This window comes from Lipotes vexillifer, unplaced genomic scaffold (assembly GCF_000442215.2).
Source record: "Lipotes vexillifer unplaced genomic scaffold, Lipotes_vexillifer_v1.1 scaffold1093, whole genome shotgun sequence".
Lineage (NCBI taxonomy): Eukaryota > Metazoa > Chordata > Mammalia > Artiodactyla > Lipotidae > Lipotes > Lipotes vexillifer.
In genome coordinates, this window is record NW_006774793.1 from 616,718 (window position 1) to 634,304 (window position 17,587).

The 17,587-nt window shown below is 40.6% G+C and overlaps 2 gene segments (V, D, J or C); both read left to right on the plus strand.

Annotated features, from left to right (window-relative positions):
- On the plus strand, positions 1-508 carry LOC103072541 (T-cell receptor alpha chain V region PHDS58-like). The segment is given in 2 exon segments: positions 1-46; positions 162-508. Coding segments are annotated over 2 exon segments (393 nt in total).
- Positions 509-13,550: 13,042 nt separating this feature from the next.
- Positions 13,551-17,587, plus strand: part of LOC103079551 (T-cell receptor alpha chain C region-like) — a 289,115-nt gene continuing 285,078 nt past the window's right edge. Inside the window, 2 exon segments of the C gene segment in view lie at positions 13,551-13,656; positions 13,889-14,182. Coding sequence covers positions 13,608-13,656; positions 13,889-14,182 — 343 coding nt within the window.

Consider the following 17,587-nt stretch of genomic DNA (forward strand, 5'->3'; position numbering starts at 1 on the left):
ATGACCTTAGTGTTCACCTTGATGCTTGAGGTGCTCCTGTTCCTGAGTGAGTACTGTTCCATTTTACTCTCTTGTCCACATATGGAACATTGCTTTGGACTGACTTTGAATAGAGACTTTTTGTTCTGGCTGAGTTCATTGATTCAGCATTGACGTTTCAGGAGGAGCCGGAGCCCAGTCGGTGACCCAGCCTGACAGCCACATCACTGTCTCTGAAGGAGCCCGTCTGGAGCTGAGGTGCAGCTACTCATCTTCTGCTTCATTCTATCTCTTCTGGTATGTGCAGTACCCCAATCAAGGACTCCAGCTTCTCCTGAAGTACATATCTGGAAACAGCCTTGTCTCAGGTATCAAAGGTTTTGAAGCTGAATTTAGGAGGAGTGAGAAGTCCTTCCACCTGAGGAAAACATCAGCCCGTTGGAAAGACTCGGCCAAGTACTTCTGTGCTCTGAGTGACACAGTGACTAAGACTACAGTGGGAGCTGAACACAAATCTCCTGAGACATAGTAGCTTAAGAGACTCAGGGTCTCGGCCTATGTTATTTTCAGGATGTTGGCATGTTCTGTGAAGGCAAACAGTACAGAGAATACAGAATCCTGAAAGTGTTTGGTTCCCATGGGCATCTTAGATTTCTCTTTCTTTTTTCTTTTGCAAAGGAAAGACTACTGTTTTCTTAATTTCAGTGTTCTCAGTGGTCTTGAGGCTGGTGGGTGGTTTCTTGTCAGTGTCACCTGAGCAGGCTGTGCCTATACTGTACTGTTTTGTTCAGAGTAAGTTTTTATGTCATAAAAAGAAAACCCAATCTTAATATTCTTTTTCAAAATATAGTTGACAATTCAAGGCATTTGTTCTCACTTATTTAGTTTGGTTCAAACAAATGGGATTCTGGTTGGAATCACATTGAAAACTGACATTGTAGGATATTATGTTTTCCTACCCAAGAATATTATATGCCTCTTCATTTATTCAGGTCTTGTTTTAGTCCTTTAAAAGTAAATTTTGCTTGCTTGTTTCCAGAAAAGTTGGAAAAAATGAAATGAATCATTGAATTAAGTGGAGAGTTGATGTCTAGTATTCTGTGTCTCTTCCTCTCTCTGAACAGGGAAGAGAGCCAACAGAAAGTGGAGCAGCATCCCCAGTCCACAAGTGCCAGGAGGGAGAGGTTTCTATTTTTAACACAGTCACACACGCAGCAAGAGTGGGAGTTCCAACCATTAAGAAGAACATATCTCTGTGCAGGTCATAGGCTCAGACTTCACCTTCTGCCCTGTAATCATGGGGACCCCGCCCACGTTCAGTCTGTTCACAACCCCACAGAAGGAGGCACTCACTTTCACACAAAATGATGTTTCTCAGAATTCATACCTGAGGTTTTTCTGTTTCCTCCTTTCTGCACACTGTTAGGCAATATAAAAATATTTTACGAATGACGCTTGTACACAAAGAGCTTACTACCTAACAGTCATAGGAATATCTCTCTCATTAGATTTAAGCTTTATGAAGATATCAATTTTTTTTTACCAATAAGCATTCACTGAACACTGGTTGAAAGAATGAATGGCTGATAATATTTATACCCATGTATAAAGGCAAATTTATAGCCAATGGTTAGAATTTGTATGGAAACAAATTTCAGCTCCCTATAAGGAAAAATGAACAATCAGAGGTTTTTCAAAACAAAACAGACTGCTTTGAGGTATAAAATATTCCTCATTACAGGAACTAGTCAAAGAAAAGTGGGATGTCCATTTTCCAGTGATTTGCAGAAACAATTGCAAAACAATATGATTTTGCACCAAACTAAGAATTTTAAGTTTTAAGTGAGGGAAAATACCGTGAAAGAACTGAACAACCAAAAAGCTTGTAAAATTCACTTCCAAATTCATGGAAATTGGATTTTGAATTTTTACTTGACGCATGTGTAGGAATTTAAGTGAGGGCAATGGTAGGAGAACACATTCCAAGCAGGGTAAACTTATTAAGAGCAAAGATCAAGAAACAATAAGCAAGAAGAGTTTAGGAAATTAAAAGTTTTTAATATTACTGAAAGGGACAATTGTTATTGGATGGTACTGTGAGATAATATGAAATGTTAGCTTGAGTTAGTAGTTCATCCAAGAGGGCCACACACAGCTCAGAACTGGGTTTCTTTCCAGATAAAAATACAACATGTCATGAGATTACCTGTCTTTAGCATAAGCAATATTAAGGAATACCTTGAAATTGTTTTTTAGAATGAGCTATTAATCTAAATTTAAACTGTCAGATTATATCAAAGATTTACTTTTATAAGCACACTTCTAAATGTATAGAAAAACTGGATTTCCATAATGATTGATTCAATGAACAAATGAATTTCGTTTTCCCTGAGCAATTCTACCACCAACTAATCGCCATATTCCAGGAAAGGAAAAATCTAAACACTTTCCCAATGTGTTGCAATTTTATGATCACTTTGCAGCATGAGTTTTGTTTAGACGTAGGGGGAGACTAATAGCTTCTCTGCATTCATTAACCTCCCGTAAAGGACAAACTTTTAAATCATATAATATAGACCAAACAAATAAAAATAACTACATTCTGCTCTGCTTTGTACTTTGTCCTCTTCCTCATCTGGTTGCAAAAACCCTTGCATGGTTTTCACTGAAAATAACTCCTGAATTCATGTGAGATTTTGCCCTCCTCAGTACTCGTACTGGTACAGTTTAGGTATGTTCCCATCTACTTCCCTGCTCTTCAGGGTACTGAGTTGCCATAAGGATAAGCCAGGCCGATAGTCCTTCAACATTAAGGCTAATTTCCAATTGACCCCCACTGTGCCTTTTATCATCACAAACATGTTTGTTGTCTAATTTGGTTCACTCTTAGAAGAGCATGGTTTGGTGTACTTAAAAAAGGGTATTTCTTCAGGCAGCAATATACTAAATTTTTAGGGGTCTTATAGCTCCATTTTTCTATTAAATGGTGCAGGGTCGAGAATCAAGTAAGCACATAAAAAATAGACAACAACACCGTAGTAAAACTAAAATTGTTATTCCACCATTTGGTGATTTAGTTTATATCCACATCATTCAGAAAGAGAAAGTCTTTCTTCAAAAGTAGAAACTGAGAAGAGTGAGGAAGAGAAATCTATTTTATTGAATAAAAGACTTTCTGTAACACTCCGTGATGGATGAAGTGAGAGATGTGGAAACTTCCAGTCAAAGTTTGTACATTTTACTTTCATCAAATGTCTGTGATCCATCCCAGAAAAACAACCCATAGATTTAGAATAGTCCCACTCACCACTGTTTCATCAAGGAAAAGTTTTCTTGGTGCTGAATGTTGGGTAATGCTATATTTGGGGTCTTGAATGGTGGAAGAGACCAAGAACAATTTAAGAGAAAGGGAGGGGAAATAAGAATAGACCATGGACAGAGAAGATTTGTCCAAAAGAGACTATTCAAGATTTGCTTTAATCTATCATTAACATTGAAATTTGACAGAGTTATTAGAATAGGTTCACAGACTCTCAAAACTAGAAACCATTGTGGAAAAGAGGGTAAGCACAAAGATGCAAGCCATGAACACATCTGCTTTGCAGACACATTCATTTAAGTGGGTATCTGTGGTTTTCGTGTTTTTTTTTCTACACAGTAGAGCTGCCATATCATTGTGAGCTGTGGAAGTTAATCACTGGACCATTTTAGGGAACATCATTCACACCTTAGCCTAAAATATAGAGAAAGGCAATGCAGAGATATGAAGACAGACAGATCTGAGAGCATCATCAGAGCCTATATATCCAGCTCTGCCTGGAGCGGCAAAAGTCAAAATACTCTCATTGGGAACAAGTCAGCATGAGTTGAGATTCTGTCATTTACAACAAATAGATCCATAATTAATATAGAAGAAGCATAGGTTCTTCCCTCAGGTTCTTCCCTCACTCTTTTCCATCTCAGAAAAAAATGGCAATATAATTCACCTTACCAGAAATCCTGGGACTCTTCCTTAATTCTTCTGTTCCTCCCATACCCCACATTGTCAAACAAACCTGCCACATAAGATTTATTTTTTTCTCATAAAAAGTTTGACTTTGTTTTTCAATTCAAACAATGATGTTACACGATGGGTTTCAGTGACCACCAATTCACTTCTGAATTCTAAGATGACAGATAGATAGATAGATAGATAGATAGATAGATAGATAGATAGATAGATAAGATCAAGGAATCTTGTCTCGAGGTTGCTGCCTAGTTAAAACACCTCCCTGTCTTGCAATATTTCTTTCCTAGCTGTTCAGGACTTTCCCTCAGAAGCCAGGAGCCAATGAATTGCTTACTTCTTTGGTACCTTGGAGATTTTAGACTCTGGAGCAATGTACCATAGTAAGATTCAGGATGGTGGAGCTTTTTTTAAGGAAAAGTTAAGAGTGGAAAGTGAAATGGGAAAGAGGCGGCATGACATCTGGATCTCAAGGCATGTTCTAAAGCAGTTTTAGGGAAAAAAAATTCTAATACACAAACCCATACACACACACACATATGACTAGATTCCATTAGAATTATCTATGCCTGCATAAACCTTGGAAAACCTTCATATAATTTCAAGAGTATAGGAATCCCAGTTTAAAGACTACTGCTCTAAAATGGGACAGGGAATTCCCAGGCAGTCCAGTGGTTAGGACTCTGCACTTCCACTGTAGGGGGCATGGGTTCAATTCCTGGTCAGGGAAATAGATCCCACATGCCTTGCAGCACAGCCAAAAATAATACAACACAATACAACAAAAATAAAGAAAAAAAATTTTTTAAGTAAAATAAAATGGGACACTCTCACTAACACACTTGTCACAATGTACTTACTGAGAACTCATTCCTCCCCACTGATTTGAGATACTGTCTTTAACATAAACTAAATTTCCATATACAATTAGGCTTAGTTATTGATTTGCTATTCCATTTAATTGACTTATCTGCTTAGTCTTAACTTGTACTTAAGAATGTTCTTGGGGCTTCCTTGCTGGCTCAGTGGTTGAGAGTCCGCCTACCGATGCAGGGGACATGGGTTCATGCCCTGGTCCAGGAAAATCCCACATGCAGCGGAGCGGCTAGGCCCGTGAGCCATGGCCGCTGAGCCTATGTGTCCAGAGCCTGTGCTCCGCAACGGGAGAGGCCACAACAGTGAGAGGCACGCGTACCGCAGAAGAAAACAAAAAAAGTTCTTTCCTTTCTCTTTCTTTTTACTTTCATGCAACAGACAATGTGCTCTTTTCTTCCACATTTCTTTTAACTGTTTTCTATTTTAGCATATGAATGATATAAAAGCTGCTTTAAAATTGTTGTTTACCTGTCTTTTGATAGTGGTTTTTCTTCTTTTAGGTTTTCTGATATATCATTATTTCATCTGCAAATATGCAGATGATATTTTACCTGTTTCTTTCCAATTATTATGCTTCTAATTGTTTTTTCTCTTGGCCGACTGCATTATGTAGTAGCTCCAACACAATGCTAAATAGTGGTAAAGGTAGTGGACATCTTTGTCCTTCTCCTAACTTTAATAAGAAAGCTTCTAGCATTTCCCCAGAAGTAGGTGCTGCTCTGAGGTTGTGGCATATGCATTTTTTTATGTTAAGGAATTAGCTATTAGTTACTTTTTTAAGTGTTTTTAACATGGACGTATATTGTATTTTGTCACAGGCCTTTTCTGCATCAATGGAAATGATCATATGATTTTTCTTGTTAGCTCTAATGCCAGTGATGAAGCTACTCACTTTTTTTTTTAACATCTTTATTGTAGTATAACTGCTTTACAATGTTGTGTTAGTTTCTGCTGTGTAACAACGTGAAACAGCTATATGTATACATATATCCCCATATACCCTCCCTCTTGAGTCTCCCTCCCACCCTCCTTTTCCCACCCCTCTAGGTGGTCGCAAAGCACCCGAGCTGATCTCCCTGTGCTATGCAGCTGCTTCCCACTAGCTATCTATTTTACATTTGGTAGTGTATATACATCAGTGTTACTCTCTCACTTTGTCCCAGCCCTTTCTCCTCCCCATATCCTCAAGTCCATTCTCTACGTCTGTGTCTTTATTCCTGTCCTGCCCCTAGGTTCATCAGAACCATTTATTTTAGATTCCATATATATGTGTTAGCATACGGTATTTGTTTTTCTCTTTCTGACTTGCTTCACTCTGTATGACAGACTCTAGGTCCATCCACCTCACTACAAACAACTCAATTTCGTTTCTTTTTATGGCTGAGTAATATTCCATTGAATATATGTGCCACATCTTCTTTATCCATTCATCTGTCGATGGACACTTAGGTTTCTTCCATGCCCTGGCTATTGTAAATAGTGCTGCAATGAACATTGTGGTACATGACTTTTTTTTTTTATGAAACTGAACATTTATTCTTGTTACAATGTTTAAATGTAAACTTACAGAACACCAGCTTCCATTCACATACACTGAGCTGCTAAATATGTTTGTTGAACTTGTCTTTTCTAGTTTTCTATATTACTTTAAATATGATTCTAAGTTTAGAACTCAAATATTTGGGTGTATTTGAATTAACATTGCATGACTCTTTTTGAATTATGGTTTTCTCAGGTATATGCCCAGTAGTGGGATTGCTGGGTCATATGGTAGTTCTATTTTTAGTTATTTAAGGAACGTCCGGAACATCCATACTGTTCTCCACAGTGGCTGTATCAATTTACATTCCCACCAACAGTGCAAGAGGCTTCCCTTTTCTCCACACCCTCTCCAGCATTTATTGTTTGTAGATTTCTTGATGGTGGCCATTCTGACTGGTGTGAGGTGACACCTCATTGTAGTTTTGATTTGCATTTCTCTAATGATAAATGATGTTGAGCATCTTTTCATGTGTTTGTTGGCAATCCGTATATTTTCTTCGGAGAAATGTCTATAATAGCAGATTCTATTTTGTACATTTTATTAAACATCCCCACAGGGTTAAGTTGAATAAACTTGAGGTAGCAGACACACCATTTATTGCTGGCTGCCTATTATTGCTTGAGAAAATCACTTATCACCTTTAACTAGATACATTCTTGCTGGTTCTGACCTGGAATGTTGAAATCACCATCTGTGTGTGACAGGAGAGAGAAAATTCCATGCAAATGTAAAACTCTCTTGTAAATGTTACTTCTTCCAAACAATTGTAACCATTCCTTCTATTTTTCCCAAACTAAAATTCCCTTCTTTGGGAATATTCCTGGTAAGTATCCTCATTAGGAGAGAAAAAATCTTAAGACATCTAGAAATTCTGCTAACATTTTTGTGGTTCCAGATTTGATATGATTTGGCAATGCTCTTATTCAGAAAAAGAGCAAGCATGTTCCCAGGAAAGTGTATCAATCGACAAACAGCCAGACTCCCCAGTGACCACCCCAAGTCTGCTGTTTACTGCTCAAGCAGAAATGAGAGGGTTGGGAAAGACATAGCACAGTTCACCTTGGACCCTACATCTCCAAGAGGGATTTAATTCCCAGCTGAGGTACAATGACACTGTGCGTCAGGAAAATGCTAGAAAAAGCAGTCTCCCTACTTCATACAATTTCATACATGAGGAAGACTAATACCCAAAATTAACATCAAAGAAGAATCACAGCTCTTTACTCACCACAGACTCTCAGCCACTTACCTCAGGCCCACAAGAAGAAATAAAGGGAGGGAAGGATGGGGATAGATTGCCAGGGCCAGGCCTTTAGCTAGGGAATGCAGCTGAGAAAATGTGGTTAAGTGGTAGCACCTAGAATCAGCAGGGTTAGGACTGAATGCAAAGACTAGAAGAGAACTTCCCTCCTTAACCTCTCCTCTTCTTCAGTCCCTAATCCTTCCTGTAACATAGAAGATCGCAAAACAGGGTTTTGTATACCTAATATGTAAAATATAAGAAATTATCAGAGTTTGCACAGAAGCCCAGACCTAAATATAAGAAACACTTAGATTTTTGCAAGTGTACTACCATTTTCAGAGTTAGCCAGATACGAGGTTGCTCTCTCACGTCTGAGAACATATGAAAAGAAAGATACTGTATTTCCCTCCTTTATACTTATATAGAGAACTTAGAAAAGGCCTAACTCTTTTAGCTAATTTATAATTGTTCAGAGTGAGAAATACAACAAAGCCATAGGAGACCCTAACCAGTTAAGGGAAGAATCAGGTCTTCTCTCAACTTTTTATTTATGCCCCTCAGAACATAGTACAGAGAGTCATACAGGCAAAGCACACGCACTGATCCCTTATAGGTGAGGGGAGTGAGGAAGGGAGTTCCAGGCACTAAGGATATGAAGACAGTCATCACTAGAGAACATTTTGACACTATGTTTTGTTTCCTTTCTTTTTTGTTCACTCTTCACCTCTCTGTATGTTCTATCTTCCTTTAATTTAACATAAGGGATTTCTTTTTATTAAGGGAAATGGAAACAAAATTCAATTAAAAAGTTCAGACCACATGGGGGCAGTGCTTCATTGACAGAAGTGACTGGCTGGAAACGAGAACTGTGAATGGAAGCAGCAGGAGTGAGTATATTCAATGATGCATTTTGTGACAAGTGAGATTTTGATTGGTTGTGAAAACACAGTGAATATCACTGGGGCTTCCAAACCAAAAGAAGCAGAAAAATCTAGAACAACGAACTAGAACAATTGAACATGGTCCGTTTCAGGCCTCCAAACTGAATCCTCGGAGACTCCAGGAAGAAGCAGGAATGGAGCCTCCCCTGCAAGCTTCACTGATGCTCCTGTGTGTGCAGCTAAGCTGTGAGTGGGGAGGACAAGGGGGGGTGGGGGGAAGGGTCAAGCCAGGGAAATGGGGCAACTCTGGTAAGGAAATTTAGGGGGATCTCGGGGACAATCCAGAGTTTATATTAAGGAATTCTGTAAAACAAACAGGAAAAGTTCTTTATTTTAAAAAAAAAGTTTCTTTTTTTTCTTTTCTTTTTTTTTTGGTGAGGTATACATTTTATTAAAGAACTCACATCCAATACAGTGTTTCTCCAAAGATGATTTGCAAGCACCTTGCCTCAGAACCACTTGAGCACTTGGAAAAATCTGTAGATACCCAGGCCTGACTCTAGAAAAGGTGGTGCAGAGTCTCTGAGAATGAAATTTGGAAATCTGCATTTTTCATAAGTGCCCCAAGTGATTCTACTGTGCACTTATAGATAAAGGAGCCCCGATTGGAGGAGTGTGGAAAAGCCAAATAATTACAAAAATAAGCTGAAATGCTTCTGAAAAAACTTCAGTGAGACAGAAGAAACGAAAACACAAAGAAGAAAACAGATTACAAAAATCTGAATAACCTAAGTGACTTTTAGAACACTTTCTATTAACTGGTAACATTTACACAGACAAGTACATACATTATGAGTATACACACAGCTCAATGAATTTTTTTTTTTTAAGTTTCTTATGTATGAAAATCTTTTCACTCCTCCTGAGCAGGGTCAAATGGACAACCACTGGTGGAACAGAAAGTCAAGGAAGGCGAGAGCTTCACACTGAACTGCAGTTACAGAGACAGAGCTGCTGATTTCTTCCAGTGGTTTACGCAGGATCCCAGGGAAGGCCTCCACTCCCTGATACAATTGTTTTCAAGTGAGAAAGAGAAGATCAGTGGAAGATTCACAGCCAGGCTTAACAAAAATGACCAGCAATTTTCCCTGCACGTGAAGGATTCCCAGCTCCACGACACAACCACCTTCTTATGTGCAACGAGTGCACAGTGCTGCTCAGACACCTGCGTCCTGCACCTAAACCCTGCTAAGCCTGCACCTCCTGCCTGAAGGGCTCCAGGGCGCTGACTTTGCACTTTGAGCAAAGGGAAATAGGAGGAGCTTTGTATAACAGTGTCAAGTATTTCGTTTGAATACCATGTGCAGAGGGATAGTGTTTTCAAACACCATCTAATATATTTTGTTTCTCTGTGTGAAGTCCTAACTCTGTTCAAAAACCTGAGGCTTAATATCAGAAAGAAGAGAGCACTAAAGAATGCAGGAAACAGTAAAATTCTTGCCTTTGAGCTCCTTTGTAGACTTTTACAAATATATCAAGAATACAAAATCTTAAAAGCCGTAACCATCAAATTCAGTAGTGAAAGAAAATGTACGTTGACATTCTGAAAAGACTGGGGTAGAAGACCAAGTACCAAAACCTGAGGGAAAATGGTAAAAAGTTTAGAAAAGGACAGAGTGAAAGGAGAACACAGTATGATGGCAAATCTGTCTCCTCCTTAAAAGAGGATAAAATTTCAACCAGCTGGCTGGAGACGAGTCAAAGGGGTGACTTTTAAAAGTGCCTAGCAGCGGTCTCTATCCTTTTTGGCGCCAAGGACTGGTTTCAAGGAGGACAATTTTTCCATGGGGCGGGGGGCGGAATAGTTCAGGCAGTAACACGAGAGATGGAGGGCAGCAGATGAAGCTTCGCTCAGTTGCCCACCACTCACCTGCTGTGCGGCCCGGTTCTTAACAGGCCACAAACCAGTACTGGTCCATGGCCCTGGGGTTGGTGACCCCTGGCCTAGCATCTTGCTCTTTTCTACGGTCTGCTGGAGTGGGAGGAGGGAGAGTCACATTTAGGAGTGACCGTGAACTGAAAGGGCAGCAAGTGAAGGTGCACAGTGTTTGGATCACCGTCTCACATCCTAGCTCCCCAGGGAGTGTCCACTATGAGGAAGCACCTAGTGACCACATGGCAAGATGATCCAACCAGGGGATGTCACCAGCCTCTGTCTTCGGCCACTTCACTGCTTGAACAACAGACCTGTAGACAGATTAGCCAAGCTGACAGCATGGAGGTTCTCCATGAGCGCAGAAGCATGGGTTTTCTCTCATCAAGTCGGACCTAACTACTTCTGCTGTCAAATATCCAACCTGTCAGCCACAGATACAACATGGAGCCTTCAATGTGGAATCACCCCTCAAGAAGACCAACCAGCCACTTGTTGGCAAGTTGATTACATTGAACACTTCCACCCTGGAGGTGGCAGAAATCTTTTCCTATTGGGTTAATACATGTTCTGGGTATGAGTTTGCCTTCCCTTCCATAGTGCCACACATAGCGGCATAACCTGAGGGTTCAAGAGTGCCTGATTGATCATTATGATTAATCAAGGGATTTCACATCCCTTTGCTTCAACAGACCCAAGTTATAGCAAAGAGTTGGGACAACAGGCATGTGACCATTGAGTATGCTGATCTACTACATACAGCATTATCCACAAACCACTAGCCTAACAGAACACTGGAATGAGCACTGAAAGGCTCAGCTAAAGCACCAGCTTAGAGGTAGTGCTCTGAGAGGCTGGAGAACTATTCTTCAGGATGGTGCTGTGTTCCTGTTAGATAAAATGCATGGACCTGGGAACCAAGGAGTGGAAGTAGGGCTATCTCCCATCAACTCCCAGTTTCAGTGACTCACTTGGACATTGTGTGTCTCCTGTTCTCATAAAAATTCTAGGTTCTTCTGGACTAGAGGTCCTGTTTCCTTTTGAAGAGAAAGGAGAGGGTATTTCTATTAGGAAAACAGAGAAGTTTTCACAAAACCAAATGTTATATGTACCACCTGGTCATTTGGAGATACTCATGTCTGAAGACCAGAAGGCCAAGAAAGGAGTTACTACACTGGCAGGGGCAATCTATACTGATTATCATGAGGATTTAGGGCTATTGCTGCCTATTGGGAGCTGGAAAAATAGGACTAAAACTCAGGGGATTCATCGGGATGACTTTTAGCACTTTCATGACCATAATTACTGTAAACAGGCAATTGTGGCAACTATGGCCTGATAAGGGGAGAATAACCAGTGGCTCAGGCCCCTCAGGGATGAAGGTCTAGGTTACCTCCCTGGGACAGAAGTCTAGATATAGAAGTATTAGTCAAAGGTGAAAGAGAATCAAGAATGAGTGATATAAGAGGTAGATGGAAGATAATAAATATGAATTATGGCTATGGAATCAACTATAGCAATCATAACTTGTCCCACTGATCCTTCTATTGATTTTTTTTTTTAAAGAACTAGTGTTCTGAGTAAATTTAACATAGAGCACAAGTGGATCTCAGCAGTGAAAGGTATGGTCTGTACAGATGCTGCTGGTGTTCTGCTCACATACCCAGACAGTCACCTCTACACCCTGAAAATCCCAGCATCTCTGAGGACTATTTTCTGACCATGAGAGCATGTGGCCAGTGTTCAGGACAAGTTAGATGTGCCAGAGAGTTGATGTCCCCAAAGCCTCCCTCAAGCCATGATGGGTAATGAGTTTATGAATTACTCCAGCTCCTTTATGCCTCATTTGGGGTAACTCCAAAGGGTATGCTATACCATCTCCCAGAATTACCTAGCTGGATTAAGCTCCAATTGCCCACAGTAGGAACGGCTTGATGACAACACCCTGTCTTGCCCTCCTTCCCTTCTCTGATTCACTTCCTACTAATGTTTCCTAGAATCACCTGCATATAAACTAATTATACACAAGTCCTTGTATTAGAACTGACTTTTTGGGAATCTAAAACCAAGATACAGGAATTCAAATCATGGGGCAAAGATGGAGATGATCTAGAAGAAATTCTGGTTGCTCCTTCTTCCATTGCCATCAAACTGAATTTAGGGGCACAGAGATTTTAGCAGCCTCATTCAGGGCTGGTCCCAACTCTTACAATTGCCTGAGCATCTCTCTCAGTGAGAAGACTCAGCCACCCACCTCTGTTACAAGAGAACCTGTGCTGTCAGACAGTACCCAGTATGTAGCAGAACCCCATTCTTACTCTTGGCTTGGGGACTCCAACTCTGGAATTATATAACTGTCCCTGTTACTTCCTCTGGAAACACAAGCTTCTGGTGAATCACAGTAGGTCTTTTTTTCCTTGTTCACGATATTTTTTCAAAATGGAATGAGAGTGATGGGAGCAACTCTTAATATGACTTGTTTGAAGCAATTCGGTGCTGATGAGAACTCCTGCAATACTTATTTCAGAACTTCTTAAAAAAAAAATAGGTCTCCTTTTTGTGTGTGTCCGTGGAAAATATAAGCACAATTAGACACTACATGATCTGCTTCCACTTACTCTGAGTTTAGTCCATGCTCTTTTCAGGCACAAACATATATCTTTTTTCTCATTCTTTATTTTGAGAAGTTGTAAAACTATTAAAAAATTGAATACATTAATATAACAGGTGTATTCTTATCACCCATAATTAATTGTTTCTATTACACTTGCATTGTCATTTTTATTTTTTTAAATGCAAAGAAAAATTATAGAGTTTGTTGCAAATAAAACTCTGCCACTTCTGCCCCATTCTTCTCTCCAAGATTAGGTCTTAGCAGAATAAATTTGCCAGCTCCCTCTTCTCTTTATTTTCAGCCTAGAAGTTAAAAAAACTCAGAAAACAGTTTTCACTTTCATCTGAAATTACAACCAATAGCCTAGTTCCTGAAGCGAGACCAAAAAGTATTGGGAAAACTTTCGTCAGTGAGACAGTCATCCATCACCTGTCATACCATTTCCTGCTCTGAAGCTCAAGGGTCGCTGAGCACAGAGGGGAACCCAGATCAGAGCAAGAGACTTCTCAGCCTGCAGGGGAGAGTTGTAAGCATGATATTTGTTAGCTTGCTGCGGGCAGTCCTGGTCTCCACCTGTCTGGGTAAGGAAGGTTTAGGTCTTTCTTTATAATGTTATCTAATGGGGCTGTGAAACGAGAGATGAATAGCAGAGTAAATGCATTGCCTCAGAGAGCCCAGTTGAAAGCTGATATGTTCTGCTGAGGTTTGGATCAGGCAGAAGAAAGGTGGGTGGGGATTGGAACCAGTTTGGGCTGGTCTGTCTGCTTTCTCGTGTGACACCCAGTGTGGTCCTTTCTCTCCTCTTTCCCACAGGATCCAGCGTGGCCCAGATGGTCACTCAGCCTCAACCAGAAGTGTCTGTGCAGGAGGCACAGACTGTGACCCTGGACTGTACGTATAGCACTAGTGACAGTGATTATTATTTGTTGTGGTACAAACAGCCTCCCAGCGGGGAGATGATTTTCATTATTGGCCAAGAAGCTTATAAGCAACAGAATGCAACAAACAGTCGCTACTCTGTGAACTTCCAGAAGGAAGCCAAATCCTTCAGTCTCAGGATCTCAGACTCCCAGCTGGAGGATGCGGCAATGTATTTCTGCGCTTACAGTGGTCCACAGTGAGACGAGCAGCAGAGAGAGGCTTACAGAAACCTCAAACCTCAGCATCTGTGCAGAGGTCGGGGGAAGTGGTTGGGGTAAGAGGAATATAGAAAGTCACTGACTTCTCCTTGGAATAAAAGCTCCTCCTATCTGAATATAAGAGACACAGAGAGATGAATGTCTATGACTTGTAGTCCTTAAATTAACAGTAAAAATGACACGTGTAGTGCTTTCCAGTTTTACAAGTTGTCTTCATACTTGCTATCATCTGTAACCCTCATAGCTTCATATGGTATGTGTGACAGGTCAGACTTCTGAAGCATTTCCTCTGTCCTGCAAATCTTTATAATATTCCTGGGAGCTCTTACCTCCAAAAATGTTAATCTTTTCCATTTTGTTCATGGGTGCTTGTTCTTTTAATTGCCCATCCATGTCCAAAACCAAATTTCCTCAGAAAAAGGTACCCATTTTAGAACACAACAGCTGTGACAGCATAACCAGGGAGGGAACCCACTGGTCCTACGATAGACTTAAGAGATAAGCTAGGTTGACGGTACCTAGCACAGGTGACCTAGAAGAATGATGGAATGGCCTGTTAAAGGCTCAGCTAAGAAACCAGCTCAGGGGCAACACCATTAGTGCTGGAATGCTATTCCAGGTTGGAATGCTAATCCAGGAAGAGATAATATTCATTAAATCAATGTCTGATGTATGGTGCTGTGGCACCCTAGCTAAAATACACACGTTTAGAAACCAAGAAATGGAAGCAGAACAGACTCTTCTCCTATCACTCCCTGTAACCCACCTTCAGAATTTGTGTTTGCCTTTTCTCATAGTCCTAGGCTCTGCTGGATTAGAGGTCCTGGTTCCCTGAGGAAGAATGCTTCCACCAGTGGATTCAGTAAGGGCCCCACTGAACCTGCAGCTATGACCGCCACCTAGATCACTAGGTGACCTAGTTGAACTCCTTGTGCCACTGGTCCAGCAGACAAAGATAGGATTTATTAGATGGGGGCATAATTGACCCAATTATCATGGAGTACCAGATTGTTATTACACAGTGAGAGCAAGAAGAAATATGTTTGGAATGTAAGCGTTTCCATGGGGTATTTCCCTGCCCAGTAAAAAGAGCAAGTGGCAACTGTGGCAACAAGGCCTAAAAAGGACAAAGTGACAAAGAATTGAGACCTCTCAGCAATGAGGGTCTGGGTCACCCCACCAGGCAAGAATCTAAGTTCGCCAAAGTGGTATCCAATATAAGGAAGTCTGGAGGGTACAGTGGAGGAGGGAAAAGTTGAGTATCAGTTATAGACTTGGTACCAATTAAAGGAGTGGGGCCTGAAGCTCAGGTTATGCAACCTCCTGTATTAAGTGTTTTAGATGGATTGTAGCCAGCCACAATGTTGAAGACTCAGAGACACAGTGAAAATAACCTAAGACAAGCACGCATCTGAGTAGTGCAAAGAGAGCCCTATAACAAATATCTCATGTGCCTGTTGTCACGTCCAAATGCCTAGGGTTGAATTTATCAATAGCTGTGATAGACAATTCTTAGACGCTCAGACTCGTCTCAAGCTGATAACATCCAACATTAAGCATGCACTGTGCATTATTTTTACCTCCTACCCCAGGGCTTTCTCTGACTCCTTGGGAGCTCATTCAGCCCATGGGCAAGCACAGCCTGAAAGTATAGGGGAATTACCATCCCTGCCAGCAAGCACCAACCAGAGGGGAAAGGGACAGATGAATACACTAGCTTCTTGCTTCCCAGCAGATAATCCCAAGAAGCATCCTGTATGCTTCTCGGAGATCCTGGAAGAATCAAGCCCTAATCCTGTGCTATCTACCTCCTCATTTCTGCTTCTTAAGATCATATCCTAAATAAACTATCTTCACCTGAGTCCTTGCTTTAGGCTCCATTTTGGGGGGGGGGGGAATTTAATAGAGAAAATTTCTTTGAAATTTTAATAGAGAATTCTTTGAAAATTTAATAGAGAAAGCACAGAAGAAAGTTTAAGGTGAACTTACTGGGCTGATTGCTAATAAGAGCATGTGGGTACTTGAGTGATTACATAATTGGAAAAATAGAAGCTGTCACCTTATTTTTTCAAAAGATGGTGAAACAGACCATATTTACAAAACTCCAGTCTCTGCAGACGTGTGATCATGTCCTTACTTACCAAGTCTCAACTTTTCTCATTATCCCTGTCCCTGTATCTGCTCACCCTCTATTATTTAAACCTCATTCCTACTTCTTCTCAAAATATACCTCTATTCCAGTCCATCTACTCTCCTTACTGACCAATAAGCACTTCAAACTCTTGAATTTTTTTTCTGGTTGTTCCGCTCACCCAAATTTCCCTTTTATGTGTGTATCAGTCTGGTCAAATCATATTAGTCCCATAAGCACACCTTAAAGCTCTATCTCCTCCAAAGTTTCTTCTCTAATGGTGAATCCTTGAATTCCTTCTCTCCTGAAGTCACACTGTGCTGAACCTGAAAGATTGATTCATACTGACTTTACCTTTTTAAAGCATTTGCTATTGTTTCCAGGCCCTGATCTTTCCTCTCCCAAATATATTATGGTGTCTATGAGGACAGAACTTTGCCTCGTACAGGTATACGGCATTCTTCAATGCTCTTGGCAATATTGGGCACATAATAAGTGCTCAATAGAGCCCGAAGATTATGCTTAAAATTTATTTTGTAAACATCATATATTCATAAGAGAATATTAAGGGGAAAATCAGTATGTTCTAACACAGTCACAGAAGGTTTCTTTGGAGAAGTTATGATAAAAGGTAGGATTTTTAAAAGCAGCAATGAAGGGAAAAATAGGGTATGTTTTAAATATCAAGGTCTCTTCATTGAATATAAACAGAAATCTGAAACTCATATAAACAGATTCCTTACAGAACAGATTTCTTTAAACCAAGTTCTTCCTGGGTAGAGGAGTGAATCATAGGAATTGCCTCAGTAATTATTTCTGTGACCTGAAGAGGGCACTTCTTGCACAGGTGACAACAGTTACTTAACTGCCCACCTGACATACCAGTTCCTGTTCTGAAGCAGTGATGTCACCCAGTACAGCTAATACCCAAGGTTCAGATAAGAACAAGAGGCTTTTGTCACCCTGCAGGAGAGAGCTGCCAGCACAGCAGGCCCCGGTTTGCTGTGGGCAGTCGTGGTCTTACCTATCTTGGTAAGGAAGGCACATGTTTTGCTTTTACTAACATCCAATAGGACTGGGAAGTAGGAAGAAAGATTAATAACACAGGGATCTTACCTCCTCATGGGTCCCAGCTTCTGGAGGCAAGAAAGCTGATGGATTTTATCTGAAGTTTGGATCAAGCAGAAGAAAGGTGGGTGGAGATGGGAACCAGTTTGGGCTGGTCTGCCTGCTCTCTTTCCC